At 38.7% G+C, this 25,216-nt stretch overlaps 1 protein-coding gene and 1 pseudogene across 2 annotated transcripts; one reads left to right on the top strand and one right to left on the bottom strand.

The window, feature by feature from the left end:
• Positions 1–780: 780 nt before the first annotated feature.
• Positions 781–16,490, bottom strand: LOC132148995 (SH2B adapter protein 1-like). 2 transcript variants are annotated; one of them, XM_059557848.1, is made up of 9 exons: positions 14,680–16,489; positions 13,898–13,999; positions 13,587–13,678; positions 13,357–13,442; positions 12,934–13,086; positions 10,350–10,561; positions 4,862–5,036; positions 3,152–3,242; positions 1,676–1,831 (listed from the first exon to the last, which is right to left on the bottom strand). In XM_059557848.1, the coding sequence occupies exons 1-9, from the start codon at positions 16,354–16,356 to the stop codon at positions 1,810–1,812; spliced, it is 2,610 nt and encodes an 869-aa protein (XP_059413831.1). In that variant the 5' UTR covers positions 16,357–16,489; the 3' UTR covers positions 1,676–1,809. The 2 variants fall into 2 exon arrangements, with proteins under 2 accessions (XP_059413830.1, XP_059413831.1); XM_059557847.1 differs by lacking the exon at positions 3,152–3,242 and having other exon boundaries at positions 781–1,831; positions 14,680–16,490.
• Positions 16,491–20,022: 3,532 nt separating this feature from the next.
• On the top strand, positions 20,023–24,243 carry LOC132148994 (heat shock 70 kDa protein-like; annotated as a pseudogene).
• The last annotated feature ends 973 nt before the right edge of the window (positions 24,244–25,216 follow it).

Genomic DNA, 25,216 nt, shown 5'->3' with positions numbered 1-25,216 from the left:
ACAGACAGAGAGAAGTGAAAAGAGAGAGAAGGCACAATAAGAGGTTTAAATAAAGGGTAAAAGTGGGGAGCACAGGGAAAATGGAGAGAAAACAAATCATAACAAATGATCTGTAGGATCAAGAAGAGAACAAGTGAAAAAGCAGAGACAGAACGAGAGAGACAAAGCAGGAGAATACAGATGCAGGCACTGAACTGGATGGCAGACACTGCAAAAAGACAGACTGAGGCACAAAATCAAGAATGACTGGCACGAAACAAGAGGGAATGACAATTAACAACACGAAAAGGCACAACAAGAAAGGGGCTCTTTATCTATTTTTCCTTTTCAAAAGTTTCCTGAAATCTGTGGATACCGAAGAACAGTTGAAGGAGACCGCAGTGGGACAGAGTGAGGTTAGAAGAGATATAAGAAGGCACAACAAATTAGAAACAGAAAAACTGATTTTGGAGAACAAATATTATGCGTTCATATTATAAACAACAAAAATAAAGGCATTTTGAAATGAACAAAAAATAATAATACTATTATTTGGACAATTATTATCATCACCATCATCAGTTATTATCGTTTTTTTCAATAATTTCTCGATTTCTTTTTTTTTTTAATGAAGGACATTCTCTCTCCTTCCTCTGGACTCTATCTTAGAAATAAACGCACCAATAAAACTAAAGACTGTAAAGCTAAAAGGAAGGGTAGAATGTAAAGACAGAGAGGGAGAAAGAGAGGGAGAGAGAGAGCAGAGGAGCCGGGCGACAGATCAGGACTCTGAGGTAATAGTGGAGTCTATGGAGATGTTTAATATGGTAATTAACCTTACGAAGGAATACTAATGGACTTCAGAGGACTGGGCTTGAAAATGTTTGGCAAAAGTGGACGTTGTTAGGCTCGAGGCAATGCCTGCTACTGAACTAGCAAAAATCAGTACAATTGAAATTAACAGGATAAAAAGTTATTACTTTGTGACATTCGTAGTTTGTCAGTGGCAGAACAAAAAGAAAACAGCTTAAACAGCTCCAGTAATAATAATATCACTACTAATAATAACAAGAGTGCTGGTGGGTAACAATCTCCTCTCACCTGAGGGAAAAAAGAAACTCCTTTTCTATAAGTGCGAAGGGTCAAAGAATACTATCTAAATCAATAAGTGAGCCCGACACTGTAATGACTTGACATTGCGATGATGTGAAGGACTCTTCAAGAAATAAAAACAACACCAGCTCAGTGGCGGCGCTGAGTCTTTCGTACCTTCCTTTGCAGCAGCACCAGAGGAGGACCTTTCGCACTGACAAACACTGGAGAACCAGTGAGTAGAAGCTAACCAACATTTTCACAATGCACCTCCAGTTTAGTGTAGTACCATTACTTAGTGTTTTAATAAAATGTACCGTCAGTATCATATATGCTTATGTGTTTGGGTGTCTCTCTCTCTCTTTCTCTCCATCTCTCTCTCATACCATGAATGTTTAATAGTGTTAATAACTCGGTCGTGTGACCCATCGGTCAGTTCTTCTGCTGGAGAATACTGAAAACTGATTGTGAAGGGCTCTCCTCTTCTTCCTCCATCCCACCTCGTTGTTCTCCACGTTTTAGAAGAAGGAGTACTGGTTGTCGATGGCTCTTGCTCTCCCTCCTTCTCTCTCCTCGCCCTCCACCCCTTCCAGCTGGAGGAGGGGCGGGTCCCGCTCCTCGCACTCTTCCGCCCCGCTGCTTGCTCCAGCGGCCTCCGTTTCACTCCCTCGTTCCTGCGGCGGGGTTGGGGGTGGAGGGCGTCCGGGAGGCAGAGGGGGAGGAGGTGGCTGAGGAGGACTACGGGGTCTGCTGGTCAAGTCTGAGAACAGCAACAGAGAGAGGAGGTGAGAGGGATGACATTTGAATGTGTACAAGACAAAAAATTTAGAGTAATGACAATAAGATGCAAGGAAATCTCAGCTATGACACATGCTAGTAATGGAATCGGTCAACACATTGCACACAGACTGCTCACACCCTGCCTCCACTAAACAGCCCTAAAGAGTCATCGATTGATTGCATTCATTACATACTAAATTAAGTTTATATGGAGACAGAGCTCACTGTCTACAAATGTGTGACATTTAATAAAGATTGCTATTAACGCAAGCTATAATGAGCAAATGTTAAATGAATGTGTTACCCTGTGACACACATTTCAGGATGGATGTGTGCAACTGAAACCCAGCTGTGAATGAGGAAGCTAAGCAGACAGATGTGCACTGAAGTGAACGGATGACCTGTCGCTACCTCGGTCTTATTCTAACAAGCTTCCTCTTCCTCACATTCTTAATATGGTTTCCTCATCTTATTATGCAAATGTGAAAAAACTGTTTTTATATTTGCATAATTTGGGGAAATGTAGTTGCTCTGTACATTGGAAATGACTAATTTGCATGATGACAGTCACTCTGATGATTCAGTCCTGTCCCACCCTACATTTCCTCATTAAATATATTATTCCACTAGGAAATACACTATTATTTGAGGTCAGTCAGCTTTTTTTTTTTTTAATTTTTTTAAAGAAATTAGTAGTTTCAGTGAAGACATGAAATAAAAAAAGTTATACATTACATTAAAAAGGTTTTTATGCATCAAAGACATTTAACAAAATGACAGACAATATGAAGCAGCACAGATGTTTTCAACATTGATAATAATATAATGTTTATTGAGCACCTAATTACCATAAAAAATGATTTCTTAAGGATAATGTGACACTGAAGACTGGAGTATTGATGCTGATAATTCAGTTTTGCTATCAGAGCATTAAATTACATTTTAAAATAGAAAACATTTTAAACTGTAATGTTTCACAATATTAATGTTTTACTGTATTTTTAATCAAATAAATGCAGCCTTGGTAGTTATAAGTCTTGCTGACCCAAACATTTAACACAGTAGTGTCATTTTATTAAAGTTAAATGGGCTATAACTGCTTACGGTACAGTAATTTAGTTTTCAAATGACCATTTCCTTCCTGTATCTGACACTTAGAATCAAACAAGCTGTTTTTGGTGCTATACCTTTAATATTTTTGTGTGTTTAATTTGCTAACCCCCATGTACCAGCATGATTTGATTTCCTTCTGTCAGACCTTCTCTGTCTAACTCTCTCTGTTGAATCTGGTCTCACTTACACACAGTCAGAGATGGGGGTTGATGGAGAGTCGGGGTGGCGCGTGGTGATGACATCACAGACTGTGGGGCGGCTGCCTGCCCTTTCCCGGCCTGCGAAGATGACCCAACGACAAACAACAACAGAAACAGCCAATCAGAGCTCTGATATGCACTATGGAGAAAGCCAGAGGCTGAAGCAGGACGAGATGAGCAGAGGTACACTATGAATTAGTGAGTGACCAGAGATCAAAATGAAGGAAGGCAACGGTGATGGAAAGAAAATAGATTCATGTTAGAAAGAAGAATGGAATATAATAGAAGAATAGGAGAAAAGATGCACTGAAAGAGAAGTATAGTTGTAGCATCTAGATGATATGATGTGATGAAAAGGAAATACAGGTTTGAGGACATGATGAGGAATGTTTTAAACATTTTAAGAGAAGTTTAGTCGGGTAATATGTCAGGTCAAACACACAGAAATCTAATAAAGAGACAATCATTGAATAAAAAAAAAGCAAAGCCATGCGCAGCCATCCAGCAGCGGACTCTGGCAGCAGCGATGAATCCGTGTGTGCTCAAGTAGTTGTAGCAGATGCTTGCACAATGCGTCCTTTCAAAAGCATGCCGTGACAGGAAGTGATCTCACACACGGGGTGATCCCACATTTAGTCATATCTCTGTGACAGGTGCAAACTACTCATGCGGTGACCATGCTGTTTATGAATACACACATACACATATGATCATTCTCCAGATTCATCCCACTCACATGACACACACAAGCTCGGTGCCAAAGACCGTGTGTGTCGCTTAAATCATCCCAGGATTAAAGACAATCAAACTGACAGGAGATGAATGCCTTCTAAGAAATCTTTCTTGTTGTTTTGTTTCCTTTCATGGCCCATCATGTTCTCCCCCAAAACAGCTGTTTAACTTAACATTTATGTATTTAATAGGGCTGTCAACTAAGTAATCAATCACTTCGTCATAGTTAATGAAGTCATACTACTCTCCCTCACAAAAACAAGTCAATATTTTTGAAATGGTATTAAAATGCACAGGAAATGCATACATATCATATAATAATTCAACAGTAAAACAACCCAAGTCATAGTTTATGGATGTCATGTCAAATGTGGTGTGAAGGTGCAGACTCGTGTACGCATTAACATTTCTATGCATTACTCGGATTCACTCTTGGTGATATTTCACTCCTTGAGTATCAATAATAATTTCCTTTCACCGTACTAAGAATGCAAATGACTTTACCTTCGCAAAATATATCATCTGGGTTTCATTTATAAATGAATAACCTATAAAAAGGGTTTTTCTCCACCAGCTTTCTTTCAATCAGCTTTTAATCTCTCAGAACAGAATTATTAAATTGTCAAATTAAATATATGGTAACAATTGCTTTAAAAAATTAACATTGTTATAAATTTTAATCACAAGTGTTATATTTTTTTAAAAAAAACGTATAATTCAGTGTATAAAATATAAATTAGTCAAATAAACTAATAAACAAAGTCTTGGCTATATAGTCAGTGTATTTATAGTCCTTTTTTATCTATTCAGCTGTTCTGAGGGAGATGCAAGTGGCACCTGTGATTACGTGATCACCTGTCCGTGCTCTCAGAAATAATCTGTCATCTAAAAAATGCAGCATTTCCCTGTTATCTATACTATGCTGTAAACCCTCATGCCTTAAAGTTGAGCCCAGCCTTCAATACCTGGTTGCCGGACATTTGTGGCCCCCACAAAGCTTATGAGGGTGACATCAGAGGCACCCCCAGACTCCAGGGGAATGGGGTGCACACGGAAATGCTCCAGCATGTCAAAAATGGACTGGAACCAGAGATGCTGCACACGACACTGTCCATCCTCGTTCAGGGAGAGACGCAAGTGCTGTGAGAAAGATGCCAAAGAAAAAGGAAGAGGTATTTACTGTATAAAGTGGTTACTTGACACATACCGATACTCCTCATCAGATGGACACTACCACTCAAAAGTTTGAAATTAACAATTTTATTCAGAAAGGATGCATTCAATTGTAAAGATGGACCAGTGGATTTTACCAACAATGATAACTGACTGATAACATGAACATTAATCAGTAGACCACTATTAAATTGATAAACATGTCAGTGAAGAGTTTTATGTTACAATTTCTGTTTCAAATAAATGCAGTTTTTCTGAACATTCTATTCATATTTCTTTTCTATTCAATCCTGTTTTGGCTTCTGAAAATATTAAGCAGTTTAATTGATCAAGCAAACTTTTTTCAAGACGTAAGAAGCAATGTTTTTTGAGCATCAAATAAGGATATTAGATTTAGTTATATCATATGGAATCGATCTTACTGATATAGATATCGTACCTTAACGTGATGATGTTACCGATCATTTTCTTGTATCGTGCATGCTGCGTATCACTAATATTAAATATATGGCTTAGCGTTACCGTCTGGGCAGAACTATTGTTCCAGTCACCAAAGACAGATTCACAAATAGCCTGCCTGATTCATCTTAACTGCTCTTTGTGCCCAAAAATACACATGAACTAGACGAAATGACTGGCAACATGGGCACTATCTTCTCTAATACATTAGAAGCTGTTGCCCCCATCAAGCTGAAAAAGGTTAGAGAACAATGTACTGTGCTATGGTATAACAGTAATACCCTCTCTCTCAAGAAAGAAACTTGTAGTCTTAAGAGCAAATGCAGAAAAACTAACTTGGAAGTTTTTAGAATTGTGTGGAAAAACAGTTTATCCAGCTATAGACAGGCTCTAAAAACTGCCAGGGCCGAGCATATTCACAAATTCATTCAAAATAATGAAAACAATCCAAGGTTTTTATTTAGCACAGTGGCTAGATTAACAAATAACCAGACGCCACCTGATATTCCATCAACGTTTAATAGTAATGACTTTATGAATCTCTTCACTGATAAAATAGATAACATCAGAAATACAATAACAAATGTAGATTCTACAGCGTCTAACACTTCAGTTTCATCCATCGCACCCAAAGATAAACTGCAGTGCTTTACAACTATAGGACAGGAAGAGCTAAATAAACTTATCACTGTATCTAAACCAACAACATCCTGTACCCACTAAATTACCAAAAGGGTTGTTACCTGTAGCTGAAGAACCGCTTCTCAATATTGTTAAATCGTTATTATCTTTAGGTCATGTTCCATAACCATTCAAGGTGGTGGTTATTAAGCCTCTTATTAAGAAACCACAACTAGATCCTAGTGAACTGGCAAATTATAGGCCCATTTAAAATTTTACATTTATGTCAAAAAAAAAAAAGTTTCTAGTTTTACTTGATCACAGTGCTGCGTTCGACACCATAGATCATGACATAATAGGGGTGTAACGATTCACTCGTTTTCTCGATGCATCGATTACAAACCCTGTCGATTCATATGCATCGATCTTGAAACATGATTTTTGAATCGTGAATCGCCGATCTTGGACAGCAATCGATTCAAAATGCTAAGAATCGAATGAATCGCGATTTCTATAGCGATTCAATGCTTTCAAAATGTATACACATTAAATTACTACACGCACGAATTAATGGAGACCTTGAAGAGTGTTCGTGAATCCTCTTATCTGTCCTTCACGCGCTCCACTGTTTACCGCTTCACAGGATTGCGCTCGCGCTCCGTTCGTCTCTGACGCAATGGCTCAGTTTGTCAATGGCTCTCTGCATCTTACCGACGGAGTTACCGGAGCCGTCGACAGCTGTGTTTATTGCATGGACGGAGCAGAAATGTAAGTGTCTAAATTATACGCACAGTTCCACTGAATGATAAGTGTGTTTAAACAATGCGGATGAACCGAATATACGAAGGAAACTTTTAAAATTAACCACAGCATTAACAACGACCTTGAAATAAGAGCACGAGATTTATCTGATAATCAGATGCATGAAAGTTCGTTTGTTTCATTAGCAAACAGACATCTGGCGCGTTTTCTCTCAGAATCATTCGCTGATGGAGAGGAAAAGTTAAATAGAGATGAAGACGTTTTCACAATGAAAGAGAAGCGATCTCGCTCTCATAGACGTGCCAGGCTATATCTGCAGCTAAACTGAATAAAAGCAGAATGAACTGATGAAACTAAAAAAAAACATAAACAATTTATGAATGATGCAGTGCTAATTGACATTTATTACAGTACAGAAACTATAAAGTATATTTTCTACCTTATTCTGTGCAGAAAATTTAAATAATTGCTAATTAAATGTAGCCTAGTATATAAAACAATCATAAAATTGCCATTAGGAAAAAAATATATATTACAAATAATTGATTATTGTCCAGCAGTGTATTTGATTTATTACAGCTAATTAAAAGTAATTAAAAAAGTTCCTTGTAAAAAATAATTCCTTGTAAAAAAAATAAATAAATAATAATAATAATAATAATAATTATTATTATTATTATTATATAGGCTACATACATAAAATGATTGTATTTGACATTTCTGTCACTTCTGAAATTATGGCTACGCCCCTGGTGTGACAAAATGTTAGCTTATACATAATACTCTTTAAGCTCTTTTTTAAAAACTTGGCTTACATACATTTTTACGTATGCCATGTCGCATCATTAAACTAGCATTTAACAATGGACAAAAGGTTTTTTTTTTTTTTTTTTTAACCTATGGTTCTCTAACCATAAATGCTACTGTAATTTGCCCCCTGACTAAGCATTTAAATAATTTAGTAGAAGCATTTAAATAATCCCGTGAATGCACTTAAAGAATGCAGAATCGAATCGTTATAATCGAATCGAATCGAATTTAATTGTGAATCGAATCGAATTTAATCGTTCTAAATTTGCAAAAATCGTTCTTGAATCGAATCGAAAACCTATGAATCGTAATCGAATCGAATCGCTGCCTTGCCAAAGATTCACAGCCCTATGACATAACCATAGATTGATTACAAAACTATACAGGTATTCAAGGGCAGTCTTTAAGATGGTTTAGATCCTACCTGTCCGATCGCTATAACTTTGTTTATTTAAATGGGGAATTATTTCATTTATCACCAGTAAAATATGGAGTGCCACAAGGATCTGTTACTTCCTCTCCATTAAAAAAATCTAGGTGATATATTAGAAAGCAACTTGTCTTTTGAAAACCAAATTTCCCATATTACAAAAACAGCATTCTTTTGTCTTAGAAACATTGCCAAGCTACGAAACATGTTACCTGTTTCTGATGCAGAAAAGCTAGTTCATGCATTCATGACCTCTAGACTGGACTATTGTAATGCACTTCTAGGTGGTTGTCCAGCATCTACAATAAACAAGCTACAGGTAGTCCAAAATATAGTGGCCAGAGTCCTTACCAGGTCAAGAAAATATGATCATATTACCCCAATTCTAAGTCTCTGCACTGGCTACCTATTAAGTTCCGTATCAGTTACAAATAGTGATATGCCTGTATCCAATTTTCATGTTGCAATTAATTGCTCATGTTTTTATCACGGTATACAAAATAAATAACACAGTTGCAACTTTCGATTTTAACAATGTGTTATCAAATATTGGAATATCTAAGAGTAAGGAATGTTCACAAGAAATTTGCATTGGCAGTTTGTTAACTAATTAATTAACTAATGTTAACTAATGAAGCCCTAATGTAAAGTGTGAACAAACAATAAAGAATCAAAACACTTTCAAACAATATCTAGAGCATGTAGTAGTCCAGATTAAAATGAAAAAAAAAAGCTTGAAAATAATTCCCTATTAAGTCTAAATATTGAAATATTTGGCACTGTGATGAACAATAGCAAATGCACAAACTTGAATGGCTATTTAAATACGTTTTAGAAAGTAGTGCAGATGCTTTACTCTGGTTACTCTGGTTTCCAGAGTAAAGGCTAAATTTTCAGCAGTTTAGCACCATCTGCTGAATGTGCTTTCATTCAGCGTATCTCTCACTTGTTCCCCAATGTGCTTCTCAAGCGTGCTTGTTTACATCAGAGTGCACCATAGACTGTATAAAAACATGAGCACACACTCTTTCAAGCAGCATACAGCAGTGTTGTGCATTTTGACCAGATAATGGGAAAAGTATTCTTAAAATGCATTCCAAATTATGAATCATTTGTAATATATAATTATTCACGGTATTTAGAAGTGCCCACGATACCGTGATATATCGCATTACCGAATACCAGCACATGTCTAGATACAAAATATTATTACTTACCTATAAAAGGCCCTTACCGGTTTAGCTCTTGTGTACCTAACTAGTCTTCTACCATGCTTCACACTCCCTAAGGTCACAAAATGCTGGACTTTTGGTAGTTCCTAGGATTGTAAAATCCACTAAAGGAGGTAGAGCTTTTTCGCATTTGGCTCATAAACTCTGGAATAGCCTTCCTGATAATGTTTGGGGTTCAGACACACTCTCTCTGTTTAAATCTAGGTTAAAGACACATCTCTTGGGTAAAGCATTCAAAAAATGCATCTCATAATTTTGGACTGCAGTTATAACTGATCAAATGCACATTATTATTATTTAGCTTGGGTTAAACAAATTAATTTTACTTTGTTGGAACAGCAGCTACGCTAATTATGTCTCTCTTGGTTTCTCTGTTTTTTCATGGGATTTACATCCCGTGGTAACTAAGAATTACAAAAGCTTCAGTCTGGATCCAGAACATCTGAAAAGAGATGATGCCAACCCCTCAGAGGACCTCAGATGATGCTAGCCTTGAAACAACATACAGAGTGTGAAGTGTGATTGCATTGTATAATAATTGCTGTTAATAGTGTTTGATTACGCCTTTAATTTATTTTTCCATACATTTCTGCCATATGAACATAAACTGGGTCACCACTGATAAGCTACTACTAAATATTGTAGAAACTTAATTTTCTGCAAAGTTGCTTTGCAATGATTTGTATTGTAAAAAGGGCTATACAAATAAACTTTTATTGAATTAGAATGATTTCTTAAAGTTCAAGTAATTCTGAAGTAACTGAAGTTAATTACATAAATGCATTCAACTAGAAAACGGTTACTTTAAATTCTAATTATATTTCATAATATCTTTCTATTTGATCAAATAAATGCAGCATTAGTGAGAATAAAATACTTAAAAAAAAAAAAAACAGAAGGAAGATACAACTTACTGACTTCAAGCTTTTAAATGGTAGTGTAAAAATACACCCCATTCACATTTACCTTTGCTTTGCCCTGGAAGTTGAAGGTGAGGACATACTCCCCACGCCGTGTCTCACTCTGCCGCACAAGGAACACTCCATGGCTGGCCATGCCGCCCGCCAGCACCAGCTGGGCTGCCTTAAGACGGGACAGTGTGCCGTGGAACCACTGACACTCACTCAGAGGATGTTCCACCGTCTCTGAAACAGAACCTTCAGAGAACAGGAATGACCCTGTGGAAAACAAGGAACAAACTGAATACCTCTGATCTTGGTCTATGATAAGGATAAGAGTTAATGTCAGTAGCTGGGATTCCATCTGTGTACTCTATATGGAGATTGTTTTGGGACACCTGACCATTACACCAAGAGGTACTTAAAGGATATCGCATTCTAAATACATAGATATTATTAAATAGCAGCTAACAACAGCCATTTGTCCTTTTATCCAGTACAGCATTTGTGAGGTTGTTGGACGAGAAAGTCTGGCTCATAATCTCAAAGTTGTTTGATTGGGCTAAGGTCATGGCTCTGTGTGAGGGCCTAGCCTAATCCCTCAAAAATAGCTCTGTACCATTATCCCTACTTCAAACTATACAGTTTGTTGTCTATACAGGTAGTGTCCAGGTTACGTCAGGAATCTGCCAAATCCAGACTTTGCCCAGTAGATCGACAAACAGTGAAGCTTGATTCGTCACTTTACAGAACAGGTTTCCACTGCTCCAGAGTCCAGTGTCAGCATGCTTTATGCCACTCTATCTGATGCTTGGCATTGTACTGGGTGATGCGAGGCTTTCATGCAGCTGCTCAGCCTTGTAAACTCATTCGATGAATCTCCTGTTTTTGTGCTGACATTAATGTAAGTGGAAGTTTGGAAATCTTCAGTTATGAAATCAACAGAACGTTGGTGACTTTTACGCACCATGCACCTCAGAACGCCTCTCTATGACTTTACGTTGTTTTCTGTTTCATGGCTGCTGCTGTTCCTAAACACTTCAACTTTTCAATAATACCACTTACAGTTGACTATGGAATATCTAGCAGGAAATACATTTTATGAACTAATATATTGCAAAGGCGGCATGCCATTACAGTAACACAATAAAATTCTTCAGAACAAACCATTTTTTTCACAACTTGTGTTTGTAACTGATGTTTGTGCAAACTGCAGACCACATGGCTAGGTACTTGATTTTTTACACATGTGGGAATGGGTTTAAATGCATGAATTTAAACACTTAAATCCTATAATTAAGAGGTGTGTCCCAATATTTTTGTCCATATAGTGTATTTCTACCTGGACTTTGTAATACTGGTAAGAAAAATATGAGCCATGTTACTAAATAATTTGCTCAGAGAAGACAATGGATAATAAAAAAAAACAACATGGCAGACAGCATACGTCACCAGAGAGAAGTCTGTTATTTCACCTGATGGTACAGTTCTTTTTATTAAGAATTACAACGTCAAAAAATTCTTAAAAGCAGAAAACACGCATGGATGTCATTCACAATAAGATGGAATTAGAAAATAAATAGGTGCATTTTTATTTCATGCTGACTTGATTGAAATAGCAACCATGCCTTTCCTTGTGGCTAAAATGATATTTGATTTTGAGCCAACCACGTAATTAATGATTCTGTTTAACATGTGGGACAGGGATTCTGCTTTATTTGCAAATTGTTTTCTCAATATCCCTGTTTTTCGTAGAAATTAAATAAGCAGCTTGGACTGAAACACTGACTTCTGTGCCCTATTTAATCATGTAATATTTACAAGTGCATTAAATATTAACAGGATTAGAGTAACATAAGGTGTGTTTACATGGACACTTTTTGCTTCCATCCGAATGAATTCATTCTGATTGACGAATCCGAACGTAGTGTTTACATGGACGATAAATAAAGTGATCGGGTTGATATGCGTGTTTATATGTGACAAGCTTCTGATCGGATTTACTCTTTTGACGTGCACTCTATATGAATATACAGTTTCCCCACTGCTGTCGCATACTGTTTTAAAAAGCACACTTGATATTTATCTATTTCCGGTCCTAATTAGGCGACGACCAGCACATAAACTGTTGTGCCGTTTTGCTTACTTGAAGGAAAAAAAAAAAGAAAAAACAAGTAGTAAAAGTGCCCCTTCCCGCACCCAAAACTAGACGTTTGTTGATGAGATTCTTAAACGAGGACTAGTGGACGTTGTCCTGCTCCACTTCACAGACGCTGAGTGAAAGGGGAGTTTTGTAATCATGGGATACTTGAGACTTTATTCACCAGGAAGAACAGATCGTTCCATGCGTAATACATCATTACGCTATTTCTACGTCACTTTGCATGCACAGTACTTTCCAGTTTCGATTTTCAATCCGATCAAGTGTTTACATGTCAACTCACTCGGATTACAAAAGGAATAAACCACCCCTTACAATCCGATCGAAATTTTAGTTGGATCTGGCCAATTTAATCCGATTGACGTGTTTACATGTGACTTTTTTTATTCTGATTGTGCTTCTAGTCCTATTACAATAGTAGGGCCCATGTAAACACAGCTATAAATGTCATTCTGGTCTCAAAATGTGTGTGTTTCACACAGTACATCACCTGTGGCATCAGGAGTTTCAGCAAAAGGTGTGCCAAGACTAGCTCCACCCCCACCAAGCAGTCGACTGTCTGATTCATCAAGAGGGGCACGGGGTGGCAACTCAGGAGGTAGAGGCTCCAGCTGGGGCGAACCACCAACTCCACCATAGCACACTATAGTGAAAACACATACTCATATATCACCATCGGTAGTTACTGATAAGCCTTTATATTCATTTTTGCTGTCAAATATAAATAATTGAATTCAGGATCACATGTTTTAAATGCCTGTTAATCACAAAATTGCTCCCCTCTATTTAAGCAGTTTGAGTTTTGTGGGCTGATTCTAGCTCTGGCAAACATCACGTAAGAACATGTCCCATTACACATACTGTCCTGAATGCAGCTGACCACATCATGGTGACATCATCTCCAGACGCTTACCTTGAGACAGGCGGTCGTTGAATTCTGGCATACCGCTGAGCTCGCTGAGAGCACTGCCACACACTCCCTCAACATCCTCTTGCTCACTGATGAGAAAGAACAAGGAGTACATTTGAGATCTGAGTTTTGATTGTCATACATGCAAGCAAACTACTAAGAATGATCTCTTTATAACCTTTGACTACACATTCACTTTTTAATGATTCAAAATCCGAAACATGAAGACTTACCTCAAACAAATGGCGTTTCTGATGTCACTAAGCCAAGCTCTCATCTGAACCGCATCTCTGGTCTCGATCACGTACCGCACCTGACCTTCCACCTGAAGAGATCAAAGGTGCAGATATACAAAGTGTTCATTTTTTTAATGATTTGGATCTTTGAGACGGGTGTTACAACACAGGATGTAACAATGCAAAGTGACGTGCAATCACAGTTTTGTATAAAATATTAAAAAGATTTTAATTATATTATATTTGTAGAATATTTCTATATTATTTGTTGCTTTTTAACCACCAAAAATAGAGTTGTGCTGACGTACCTGTAGAAGGAAGGTGTTCTCTTTGTCTGGCACCTCTATAGCTGTAGTGCTCCTCACATTAACAGTCGAGCAGCATGGGACATTCACTCTGGGCTTGGACGACTAGAAGTATTCAAAAACATAAAAATACATAAATGATTTAGAACTTAGACCATAATAATACAAATAACTAAATAAATACACATGCACTACTCTTCAAAAGTTTGGGGTCAGGAAGATTTTTTACAAGAAATTAATATTTTCTTCAGCAGGGATGCATTAAACTGGTCAAAAGTGACAGTAAAGGTATTTATAACATTACAAAAGAACAAATAACCGCATTTCTTCTGAACTTTATATTCATTAAAGAATCCTGAAGAAAGGTATCAACAGTTTTAACAACAAAATTAAGCAGCACAACTGTTTTCAACATTTAGAATAATAATACATATTTCTTTAGCAGCGAATCAACATATTAGACTGATTTCTGAAGGATCATGTGAAACTGAAGACTGGAGAAATGATTGCTATGAAAAAAAACTACTTTCCTATTGGAGGAATGTTACATTTCAAAATATATTAAAATAGAAAAGAGTCCCTTTAAAATATAATATTTCACAATATTAAAGTTTCAATGTATTTTTGATCAAGTAAATGCAGCCTTGGTGAGCATTAGAGACTTTCTTCTAAAACATGAAATCATCACATTACCTTAAATTTATGAACGATGGTGGTGCATTTATAAAATGTGTAGATCTATGTAAATACACAATTTACATAAGAGCAGAAATCATCTCACTCACCTTAGGTGGGATGTAAAACTCCAGGAAATACTCCAGCCCTCCATCCCCTCCATCCTTATCTCGTTCTTTCAGAACTAGACGGCACTTGTGCCAACGCATACCCCTTCCATCTGCAGCTCCTCCTATGGCCGTGGGATGTCCTGACGCTGTGCTGTCTGTGCCGTGATGCAGCAGTCCAAAGGGAAATCCTGGGAATCCATGAGTGCTGGCAAACTCGTCCGAAGAGGAGCACACGGTCACACCTCCCTCCCGTACCAGCCTGCCCATCTTCCTCGGGGCACCGATGCTGCTTGGGGGTAGCGCCGAAGGCGACACGGCTGAAGAAGGTGGAGCTGTGGTGGACAGAGTCGGTGGCGGTGAGCGAGACAGCCGCAGTTTCTCCAACCGGTGACTCCATTTCTCCTTTTCCCCATCACCGTTGCTTCTCCGCCAGTCACGGACCTCAGAGAGCGACAGAGAGGTGGCGCTACTGGAGGATGATGGGGGCAATGAAGAGGACGACGAGTGAGGGAGAGAGAGGGGAAGGGAGAGAGAGACAGGGATAGAAGCGGGAACACCCTGCGAGGCGGAGTTCCTCTTGGCGTCTTGCAGGCCTGTAGTGTAGCTGTAACTGGAAGGAAGCGGGGCAGAATTACCAGAGCTGCAGTTCGGAGGAGAGTCACTGGAGGAGCTGCGCCAGTGCAAGATGCCTCGCACGCTCCCTCTGACGCTGCGGCCCACACTGCGCAAAGAGAACCGCTTTTTTAGTTTATTTTTAGAGTGACCCCCAATGGGTGTCCCATTGCCTTTTGACCCAGAGTTTGCTGGTGTGCTAGAGGGACTGGGGCATGTCGGAGTCTGGCTGAGATCGGCTCTATCCAAGGTCGTATCACCCTCGTCCTCATTGTCTTTTCCTACTAAGTCTGTCTCCACCTCCTCTCCAGCGACAGGCCCAACCCAGCTGTCGTCTTCTTCTTCCAGGTCTTTGTATTCAGGTTGGTTATATTTGACCGCTATTCCCCTCTCCTCCCTCCTCCCATTATTCCCACCCATAGAGGAAGAGCATGATGAAGAGGAGGACGGAGGGAGAATCTGAGTATGAGCATACGAGTCCTGAAATGCTCCGGCACTCTGGAATTGCTCCGTGCCGCGGCCCTCCTGGATCGAGACCGGTTTGGGTGCAGCCCGCGTGTGAGTAGGCAGGCATGGGGTCGCGGCTTCTGGCGGCAACAAGGACGGAGATGCTGCGTCCTCCTCCAGCGACGTAACGTCGGGTTGGGCAACCCAGCACACCGTTCCTTCCCTACCCACAGTGGTCCCCTCGAGCTCGCTCTCGAAATGTTGAACGAATCGTTCAGTAAAGCGGCGGCAAAAAGCAGCTGCCGAATCAGGGGAGTAATGAGGGTTCTCCTGCAAGAAGGCCCGGAAATGCCGGGCGAAGTCACCGGCAGCTACTCGGGCGTGGAGCTCACAGAACTCGGTCCAGCTGAGGCAGGGAGACGGAGATGGTGTGGGGGTTTCAGATAACGATGACAAGGGCTGACTGGCAGGATTTGGAGGAGGCAGTGGTGGGGGTCTTGTGGAGAGGGGCAACAGTGATGGAGATGGAGGAGAAGGTGATGGAGATGGGGAGGGTGGAAGGGGAGACGAATTTGGCGCAGTCCGTGGACTGGGCGGGGTTAAGAGGGAGCCGTTCATGACTAACAAATAAGTGCCCGATTTAAGACCAACCGATCATCAGGGATGTCAGGGTCTTTGTGATCTATGTGTGTTTGGGGGGCGCGCGATCTGCTCATCAGGCTACGGTTTTACAAGACATGAATTTGGAAAACCTGACTGGAAAATGTAGCCTGAAAATGACTGATATTTGTTTTCCCCCATTTAAAGAAGATTATTTAACTTTGTAATGCCAACGTCTGGTGCTCTAAAATAGTTCACATTCTACACAAAATGTGTAAATGTATGTTTGGGGAATATCACTAAAACATGTCATGAGCAGCAGGCTGAGTTTGATGGTGGTTCTCAGGTGATCTCCGTTCGTTTTAAGGCTCTGAGAGGATTCTGTGGTAGGGATTTGTGACCTAAATGTCAAATATAGAGGGAAAAAATTTATAAAATTAATAATGTTATTTTTGAAAAAATGTATCATAATAATAATTAATAATAAATAAAGTAATCCGGCAAAAATCCCCCCAGAAATTATAACGACATTATGGTTATAGGGATAGTTTGCCCCAAAATTTTAATTCTGTCATATTTACTCATCATCATGGTGTTACAAACCTGTATGAGGAGATAAATGGCAGAATGACAACTTCCTTGGATTGAAGAATAATGCAATGAAAGTGAATGGAGACTGAGGCTGTCTTTCTGCTTAACATCTCTTTTTTTGTATTCCACAGAAGAACGTCATACAGGTTTGGAAAAATCATGAAAATGAATAAATTACGATAGATTTTTTTTCTTCTATCTATCTATAAAAACACAAAGTATTTGTAATAAATAACATCACAGTAGATCTCTCTTGACCCAGTCTGACTCATGTCATGCAAATAATAATAGTAATAATAATTTAAATGTGCTCAATGCTCACTTATATTTTATCTAAATTTACATTACAATCCTGTTAAGATTATAGAACGATGTTTAAGTCTAGGTTCTGTTTTTAAGCACAAAAGTGTCCTAAAAAAAGTAAATGTCACATCAAAATAGACTTTAACAGTTATCGCTAAGCATTTCATGAACATGATCAATCTAAGCACAAGCTTTGCAGAACTTCCAGTGATGCAAATGTTACATTTACAGTTAGGGTGTTGTTGAGTTATGAGACTCAATACACCTGATATCTCAAGAACTTGCTGAGTGCTAATTTTTCATCTATTTTATTAAAGAGCCACATACAACCAAGAATGGGAGCTTCTTGAGCATTTGAGCCAAAAATAATCGAGACCGAGACACTGATATGAAACCAGTTAGGACGATTTACATAAGCGGAAGATGTTGAAGTGATGCTCGTGAGCTCCGGTGATAACTCACCAAGTTCAGGCCAGTGTGTAACGCGAGGCCGGTGCAGTCAGTTAGCTGGAAAGGAAAACACAACAAGCTTAAATCCCTGTCATCTGCAGTTACACTATAATTAAGCAATATGGGAAATCATACAAGGCTTAACAACACGCTTCGATGAACTAGCTGACTGAAATAAGTTTAAGTTAACTGTCATAATATGGTCTCATGCTGATAATGTCAACACACCATGCTAACTCGGGCTAGCCTGTTAACTTTAGCTAATGAAAACGCTGGCTAGTTTGCTAACGATCTCATGCAATAGAAATAAAATGTCAAATCAACTCACCTTTTTTGCACAAAAGACGCTATTTTTCGCTGGCGTGAGTGAAATCCGAACAGGTTGAAATGCAAATGTATATTGAACAAGCCTGGTGCTAAATAGCTAGACCAGCACTGCTAATAAAAGCTCAAGTTTGAGCTGCTGGTCAGCTAGATGGTTGTATTGCTAAGCAGGCAGTGTGTCTGCCAGTATTCAAATTACTATTCATTCCTCTCCGTCTAGCTGTACCCCGTTGATGCTTAACGTATTGATGAATCAAATGGCATCTATTTATTCATAAAGGTTTTGCAACTGCTCGTGTTGCAGGTATATGAATATTTCTGTGCCTGCTGTCCCAGTCAGTCTCTCGCGATACAGAGGGAGAGGGTGTAGTTTGGGGGACAGGGAGTGTTGGAGAAGGGGGATTTTCAATGGGACAAAAAACATCTGAGGAAGAGGGATGTGCTCTTTTTGGAGAAGCCACATTGGACAGTTGTGTAAAACAAAAAAGAGAAACAAGGATGGATTTTGTTCTGGCTGATGGCTGAGTCATATATCGAGGCTGTAATACACACAACTTGAGATTGCTTCTTGATTATTCCAGTAAGAGAAGCTGTGCTCACTGAAAGCTATTCAGAGGACTGTGAAATTAGAAATGCTATGTAAAATACATTTAAAATAAAAATGTTTAACCCATGATAATTTGATAATGTACTTTTGTTTATCTGATCAGCTACATAATTGTAGAAGATCAGATCTAATTTGACTTCAAAATCTCCCAACTTTTTTATATAGTTTTTTTACCGTTATGGTGCTCCCACTCCCCCTTTTACGTCTTGTATATTCAGAACATGTGTTTCTGTGTAACCATGGAAAATTTGCAGGGACACATCAATATAATATTAGGTTTATTTTTGTTTACATCAAAGAGGTAAAGAATTTGAGCTCTGAAGTAGAATAAAGCACAAATTTCATTCATTAGGCTTAAGTATGCAGATTCTGCTTAAAGTACAGTTTCTTCTCCTCACACAGTAAACATTGCAGTCTCCCAGCAGAGTAGAAAGGAAAAAAGGCTACTATTTTCCCACCGAATACTGTATTGTTTTTGTTGAAGCTTATGATGATGAGCTGGTATTGTCATCAGAGATCAGCAGGGCTCTGTGTCTTTAATGTGATGTTCATTCAGTGTTAAATATAAAGATAATATAATGTTTCTAAGGTAGCAAAAGACTCATTCATGACTGGTTTTGATAATGATCTAAGGCATAGCATCCTTTTTCATATTTATGAGATTTATATATTCTTAAATACTAAAATTACATTGGTATTTTTTTTAAACCTGATTACTATTGTTATATACAAATCACTTCTGATAATTTTGGACAATGTGTAGTTGGCTGTTTACAATCTCTGTTCACACTTTTGTTGTCTGTAAAAGGTAAATGTGCTTTTCACTCATAATGATCAGATCAGCAGACTGTTAAGAACAGTGAAAAAGCATTTACATATAGTGTATACCAGAGTAGATCTTAAAGTACATGAACAGACAGGTGTTTGTAACAACAGAAACATTTGTCTCTCTTTCATGTGCATTTAGTGCCCTCTATTGACTACGGCTTAACAAAACAAGATATTTAACATTTAAGAATAAAATGACAAGCTAGGCAAACATTTTAGCTTTCATGAAAACATTTGACCCAAATTGATTTTTTTTTGTAATTACGTTTGACACACGTTAGTGTTTCACCGGGAATGTGATTTATGAATATCAGTAATTCCAGGCATATCATTGATTGTATGCTGTGGATGATATGTAAATGAATTAAACTTAGAAAATTAATTATGCTAGAATCAAATAAATAAATCCATCAGGGTAACGGCAATCACAGACATCAAATATTATACAATGTTTTATTTAATTATGGTAAAAAACGAAGAAGAAGAAGAAGAAAGCGTTTGGATTGACCGTCAGAAATAAATCCAATGTGTTTTATACAGATTAAGTCGTTTTCTGAATGTTGATGATGCCGTACATGCAGCCTATACGAATACTAAACAAGTTTTTCATTTTTATGACTAGAATCTTAGCGAAGGCTCCAGAAAATACATGAATGTTCCTATATGCTGCCACAGCAACCATGGGCGGAACTTTCTGTGTTTCATCCTTCCATTGGTCAGCTCAGCGCGAGCCTTCGAGAAATGTTTAGAACAGTGGTTCCCAACCTTTTTCAGCTCGCGGCCCACACAACCACACACATATGTTTGCGCGGGCCCACTTAAAAAAAAAATTAACTGACTATTGTAATAACTTAGTACTCAGAAACTAGATTGTTAACTGTATTTATTGAATGAAATAGGGCTGTGCGATATGAAAAAAAAAAACCTATCGCGATTTCTTTGATCAATTTTGCGATTGTGACACACACTGATATGCTTTTACAGTCATAAATGCATTCAGGATTAATTTGAAACATATTTCCAAAAGAAAACCAATTAGAGTTTTATCAAAAAGTTGTAACGTCTCTAGAACAGACATAAGTCAAAATTATCACTATAGTAAAGATTTTAAAAAAAATGTACAGACTTATGGCAAAAATAAAAATCCCGTTTACAGGGACTTTTTTTTTCTTTTTTGCCAAGCATTGTTCATAGAGCTCATTAATTGTAGTGGTGTCTCAGGTGTTTGCAGTGTGCATACAGTATGTGTATGCGGTCAGCAGCAAGAGCGCATAAATATAACGCGAAAGCACATTAAAATAATGCACGAGCGCGACTCTCTCTGTTCGCACGCAGATTTCCTTTGCTCTGTCACAAAACCAGTCGTGCTTGCTCAGATACACGCTGCTCTGCGCGGAGAGAGTGTGCGTACTTAAAACGTGTCTCCTCTCACTTAAACTGCGTCCTGTACACTCACAACTCTCTCTATGCTCATGTGTTAGATATTAATTATTTTCGCACGTTTTTATTTCTAGCCTTTTACCGCGTGCTGTGTGAACGCTCTGATCCTTTAACATTGGCTCAGAAAAAGGCGCATCACAGACAGTGTGTGAACCTGTAGTTAGGCATGTGCCCAGTCTGTTCTGTTCTCGCGCTAGGCGCAGTGCATTCTGATTGGATCTGCGGGAGGTCAGGGCCGCGGAAAATCGTGCTATAAAGCGATTTAGAAATCGCGCACGCTCAAATCGTGATTTTATGACGATTTCTTTTAATCGCACAGCCCTAGAATGGACTGGAAATGAACAGAAAATAATTGGCGGCCCACCTGCAATACCACCTGCAGACCCACTAGGGGGCCGCGGACCACAGATTGAAAAGCACTGGTTTAGAATGAGAATGAGACAGACGTCTACATAAACAGCAGCGGAGGTTGAGAGCTTCAGTTTTTCTGCAGGACCAGCCACGATTTTGCGAAGAAAACGAAAGTGAAGACTGAAGAATCAAAACTTTTGAAGAAGCTACGGTGCATCTACTTTTACAATATTTTGAGGTAAGCATATTTATATGTTTCTCTTTATTATCTTATTTTATCTCCGCATTAGCTTAAATTCCTTACCTCTCTGATGTAAAAAAATATAAACAGAATATTCTATTGACGTGTCCCTGCAAATTATTCTTGCTAGTTTCTCTTTTTTATCTTATTTTATCTCTGTATTATTTCACTGTTAAAGTGTGTATATCTGCTTTTGTGTCTTAAAGATAAATTAAATATCCAAACACCAATACTGGTTCTCTAACACTTCGTGAACACTATTAACATCAATTGGAACTTTATAAAAATAATAATTTTTATTTGTGCGTTTGGTATTTAGTTAGTCAGCCTCTTCCATAGACCTTGCTGTTTCTTATATTTATTTACTAATTTCATTAATATTATATTTTTTTGCCTACTGCTTTTTTTGCATAATGTATAAATGTTTTATTTAATAATAAATATTTACATGGTTTCTAATTTCTTATAGTTAGCTCTTAACTACCTGTGAAAAAGATGTCATCTGCAAAAGGAGTTGCTATTGGGATTGACCTGGGCACCACCTACTCCTGTGTGGGGGTGTTTCAGCATGGAAAAGTGGAGATCATCGCCAATGACCAGGGGAACAGAACAACACCCAGCTATGTTGCCTTCACGGACACCGAGAGGCTGATTGAAGATGCAGCTAAAAACCAGGTGGCCATGAACCCCAACAACACTGTGTTTGATGCCAAGAGGCTGATTGGCAGGAAGTTTGATGACCCAGTTGTGCAGTCTGACAGTCATCAGTGATGGAGGAAAGCCTAAGGTACAGGTTGAGTACAAAGGAGAAAACAAGACATTTTACCCTGAAGAGATTTCCTCTATGGTCCTGGTGAAGATGAAGGAGATTGCAGAGGCTTACCTGGGAAATAAGGTGACGAATGCTGTTATTACAGTTCCTGCATATTTTAACGATTCCCAGAGGCAAGAGACTAAAGATGCTGGAGTAATCGCTGGACTGAATGTCCTGAGAATCATCAACGAGCCCACAGCTGCAGCCATTGCCTACGGCCTTGACAAAATCAAAGCTTCAGAGCGCAACGTGCTGATCTTTGATCTGGGAGGAGGCACCTTTGATGTGTCCATCCTGACCATTGAAGATGGCATCTTTGAGGTGAAGGCCACGGCTGGAGACACCCATCTGGGTGGAGAGGACTTTGACAACCGCATGGTGAATCACTTTGTTAAAGAATTCAAGAGGAAGCACAAGAAGGACATCAGTCAGAACAAGAGGGCCCTGAGGAGGCTGAGGACAGCGTGTGAGCGAGCCAAGAGGACACTCTCGTCCAGCTCTCAGGCCAGCATTGAGATCGACTCACTGTACGAGGGCATTGACTTCTACACGTCCATCACCAGAGCTCGCTTTGAAGAGATGTGCTCGGACCTCTTCAGAGGAACACTTGATCCGGTGGAAAAAGCTCTGAGGGACGCCAAGATGGACAAGTCTCAGATCAATGACATTGTGTTGGTTGGTGGATCAACAAGAATTCCAAAGATCCAGAAGCTTCTGCAGGATTTCTTTAATGGCAGAGAACTTAACAAGAGCATCAATCCAGATGAAGCAGTGGCTTATGGTGCTGCGGTCCAAGCCGCCATCCTCATGGGAGACACATCTGGAAACGTCCAAGACTTGTTGCTGCTGGATGTGGCTCCATTGTCCCTGGGCATCGAGACGGCAGGTGGAGTCATGACGCCACTCATCAAACGCAACACCACCATCCCCACCAAACAGACCCAGACCTTCACCACCTACTCAGACAACCAGCCCGGGGTCCTGATCCAGGTCTACGAGGGAGAGAGGGCCATGACAAAAGACAACAACCTGCTGGGTAAATTTGAGCTAACAGGAATCCCACCTGCTCCATGTGGAGTCCCGCAGATCCAAGTGACCTTTGACATCGATGCCAACGGGTTCCTAAATGTGTCGGCGGTGGACAAAAGCACTGGAAAAGAGAACAAGATCACCATCACCAATGACAAGGGCAGACTGAGTAAAGAGGAGATCGAGACGATGGTGCAGGAAGCGGACAAGTACAAAGCTGAAGACGATCTGCAAAGAGAGAAGATTGCTGCCAAAAACTCTCTGGAGTCCTACGCCTTCAACTTGAAGAACAGTGTGGAAGATGAGAACCTGAAGGGAAAGATCAGTGAGGGCGACAAGAAGAAAGTTATTGAGAAATGTAACGAGGCCGTCAGCTGGCTAGAAAACAACCAGCTGGCTGATAAATAGGAGTATGAACATCATCTGAAGGAGCTGGAGAAAGTCTGCAATCCAATCATCACTAAACTGTATCAGGGATGGATATCAGCTGGAGGATGTGGAGCTCAGGCACGTGGAGGATCAGGGGCCAGTGCTCAGGGGCCCACTATTGAAGAGGTGGATTAAGTATGAGATTAGCAGTGTAATTAATTTTGGTTAGGTTTCTTCATAATTCCATTTAAATAATTTGTTGTTTAAGAATTTTTGGAGCATTTATTTGGATGTTCTTGTGGACCACTACTGCTGATTTTCTGGTGCATTGTATGCTACATTAAATTTTTTTTTTTTTTTTGTTGAGAATATTACAATATTGTTCAAAGATTCGAGTTGAACATTTACATTTGAAAGAGTGCATATAAAAGTTATTTTTCGTATATCTGTTCTGCTACATTATATGAAATGCTAATGTATACGTGTATAAGACCTCTAATGGTATTCAATGTGTTATATGCACTTTAAGAAATAAATACAAAGTTTTTTGCATGCTGAGATGTTGAAATGTGATTTTTTTTGCCATATTCCATATGGAAGTGTTTTTTTTTAACAAGAATCTGATCATTACAATAAATGGTTAAAAATATAAACAAAATATTACAAAAGACTGTTTTTTAGATGTTGTTCACTTAATGTTCTCAAATGCATATGCATGCCTAAAATTGATTGACTCCTAAATTGGCCAAAGCTTATTTAACTATGTCAATGATTATTATAGGCTTACTTAATTATTATTTAACAGTGAAATGCATAACTAATCGATTACATAACATGAAGATAAAATCATTTTACAGATTCCAGAGTGTGGTTAAAGCAGTCTGGGTTAAAGAGAGAGTAATAAATATAAACCAAATAGAAACTAATAAAATGAACTAAATACAGTAATATTGCAATTTTTACAGAGCTCATGTTTTCATTCATTTTAAAGGGACAGTCTACCCAAAAACGAAAACTCTGGGATCATTTACTCATCCTCATCTCATTCCAAACCAGTATGACTTTAATTTTTTGTGGAACATAACCACATATTTTAATAAATATCTATGTTTTTGGGAGTCACCAAAATGGTTTGGTTACCAAACATATTCTTTAAAATCAGTGTTGGGACATAACTAGTTACATGTAACGGAATTATGTAATTTCATTTTAAAATAAATGTAACTGTAATCTGTTACAGTTACTGAGAAAAAAAGTAACTAGGATTTACACAAGCTTCAGTCTGGATCCCGAACACCTGAAAAGAGATAATGCCAACACCTCAGAGGAACTCAGATGATGCTAGCCCTGAAACAACATACAGAACTAACAAATTTTGCTATAAGTGTGATTGCATTATATAATAATTGCTGTTAATAGTGTTCACCATCTGTTTGATTACAACTTTAATTAATTTTTCTGTACAGTTCTGTCATATGAACATAAACTGACAGTCAACACTGATAAGCCACTACTAAATATTGTAGAAACT

Source organism: Carassius carassius, chromosome 9, assembly GCF_963082965.1.
Source record: "Carassius carassius chromosome 9, fCarCar2.1, whole genome shotgun sequence".
Lineage (NCBI taxonomy): Eukaryota > Metazoa > Chordata > Actinopteri > Cypriniformes > Cyprinidae > Carassius > Carassius carassius.
The sequence above is the reverse complement of the archived record's forward strand: the minus strand, read 5'-3'. Positions and strand labels throughout refer to the sequence as shown.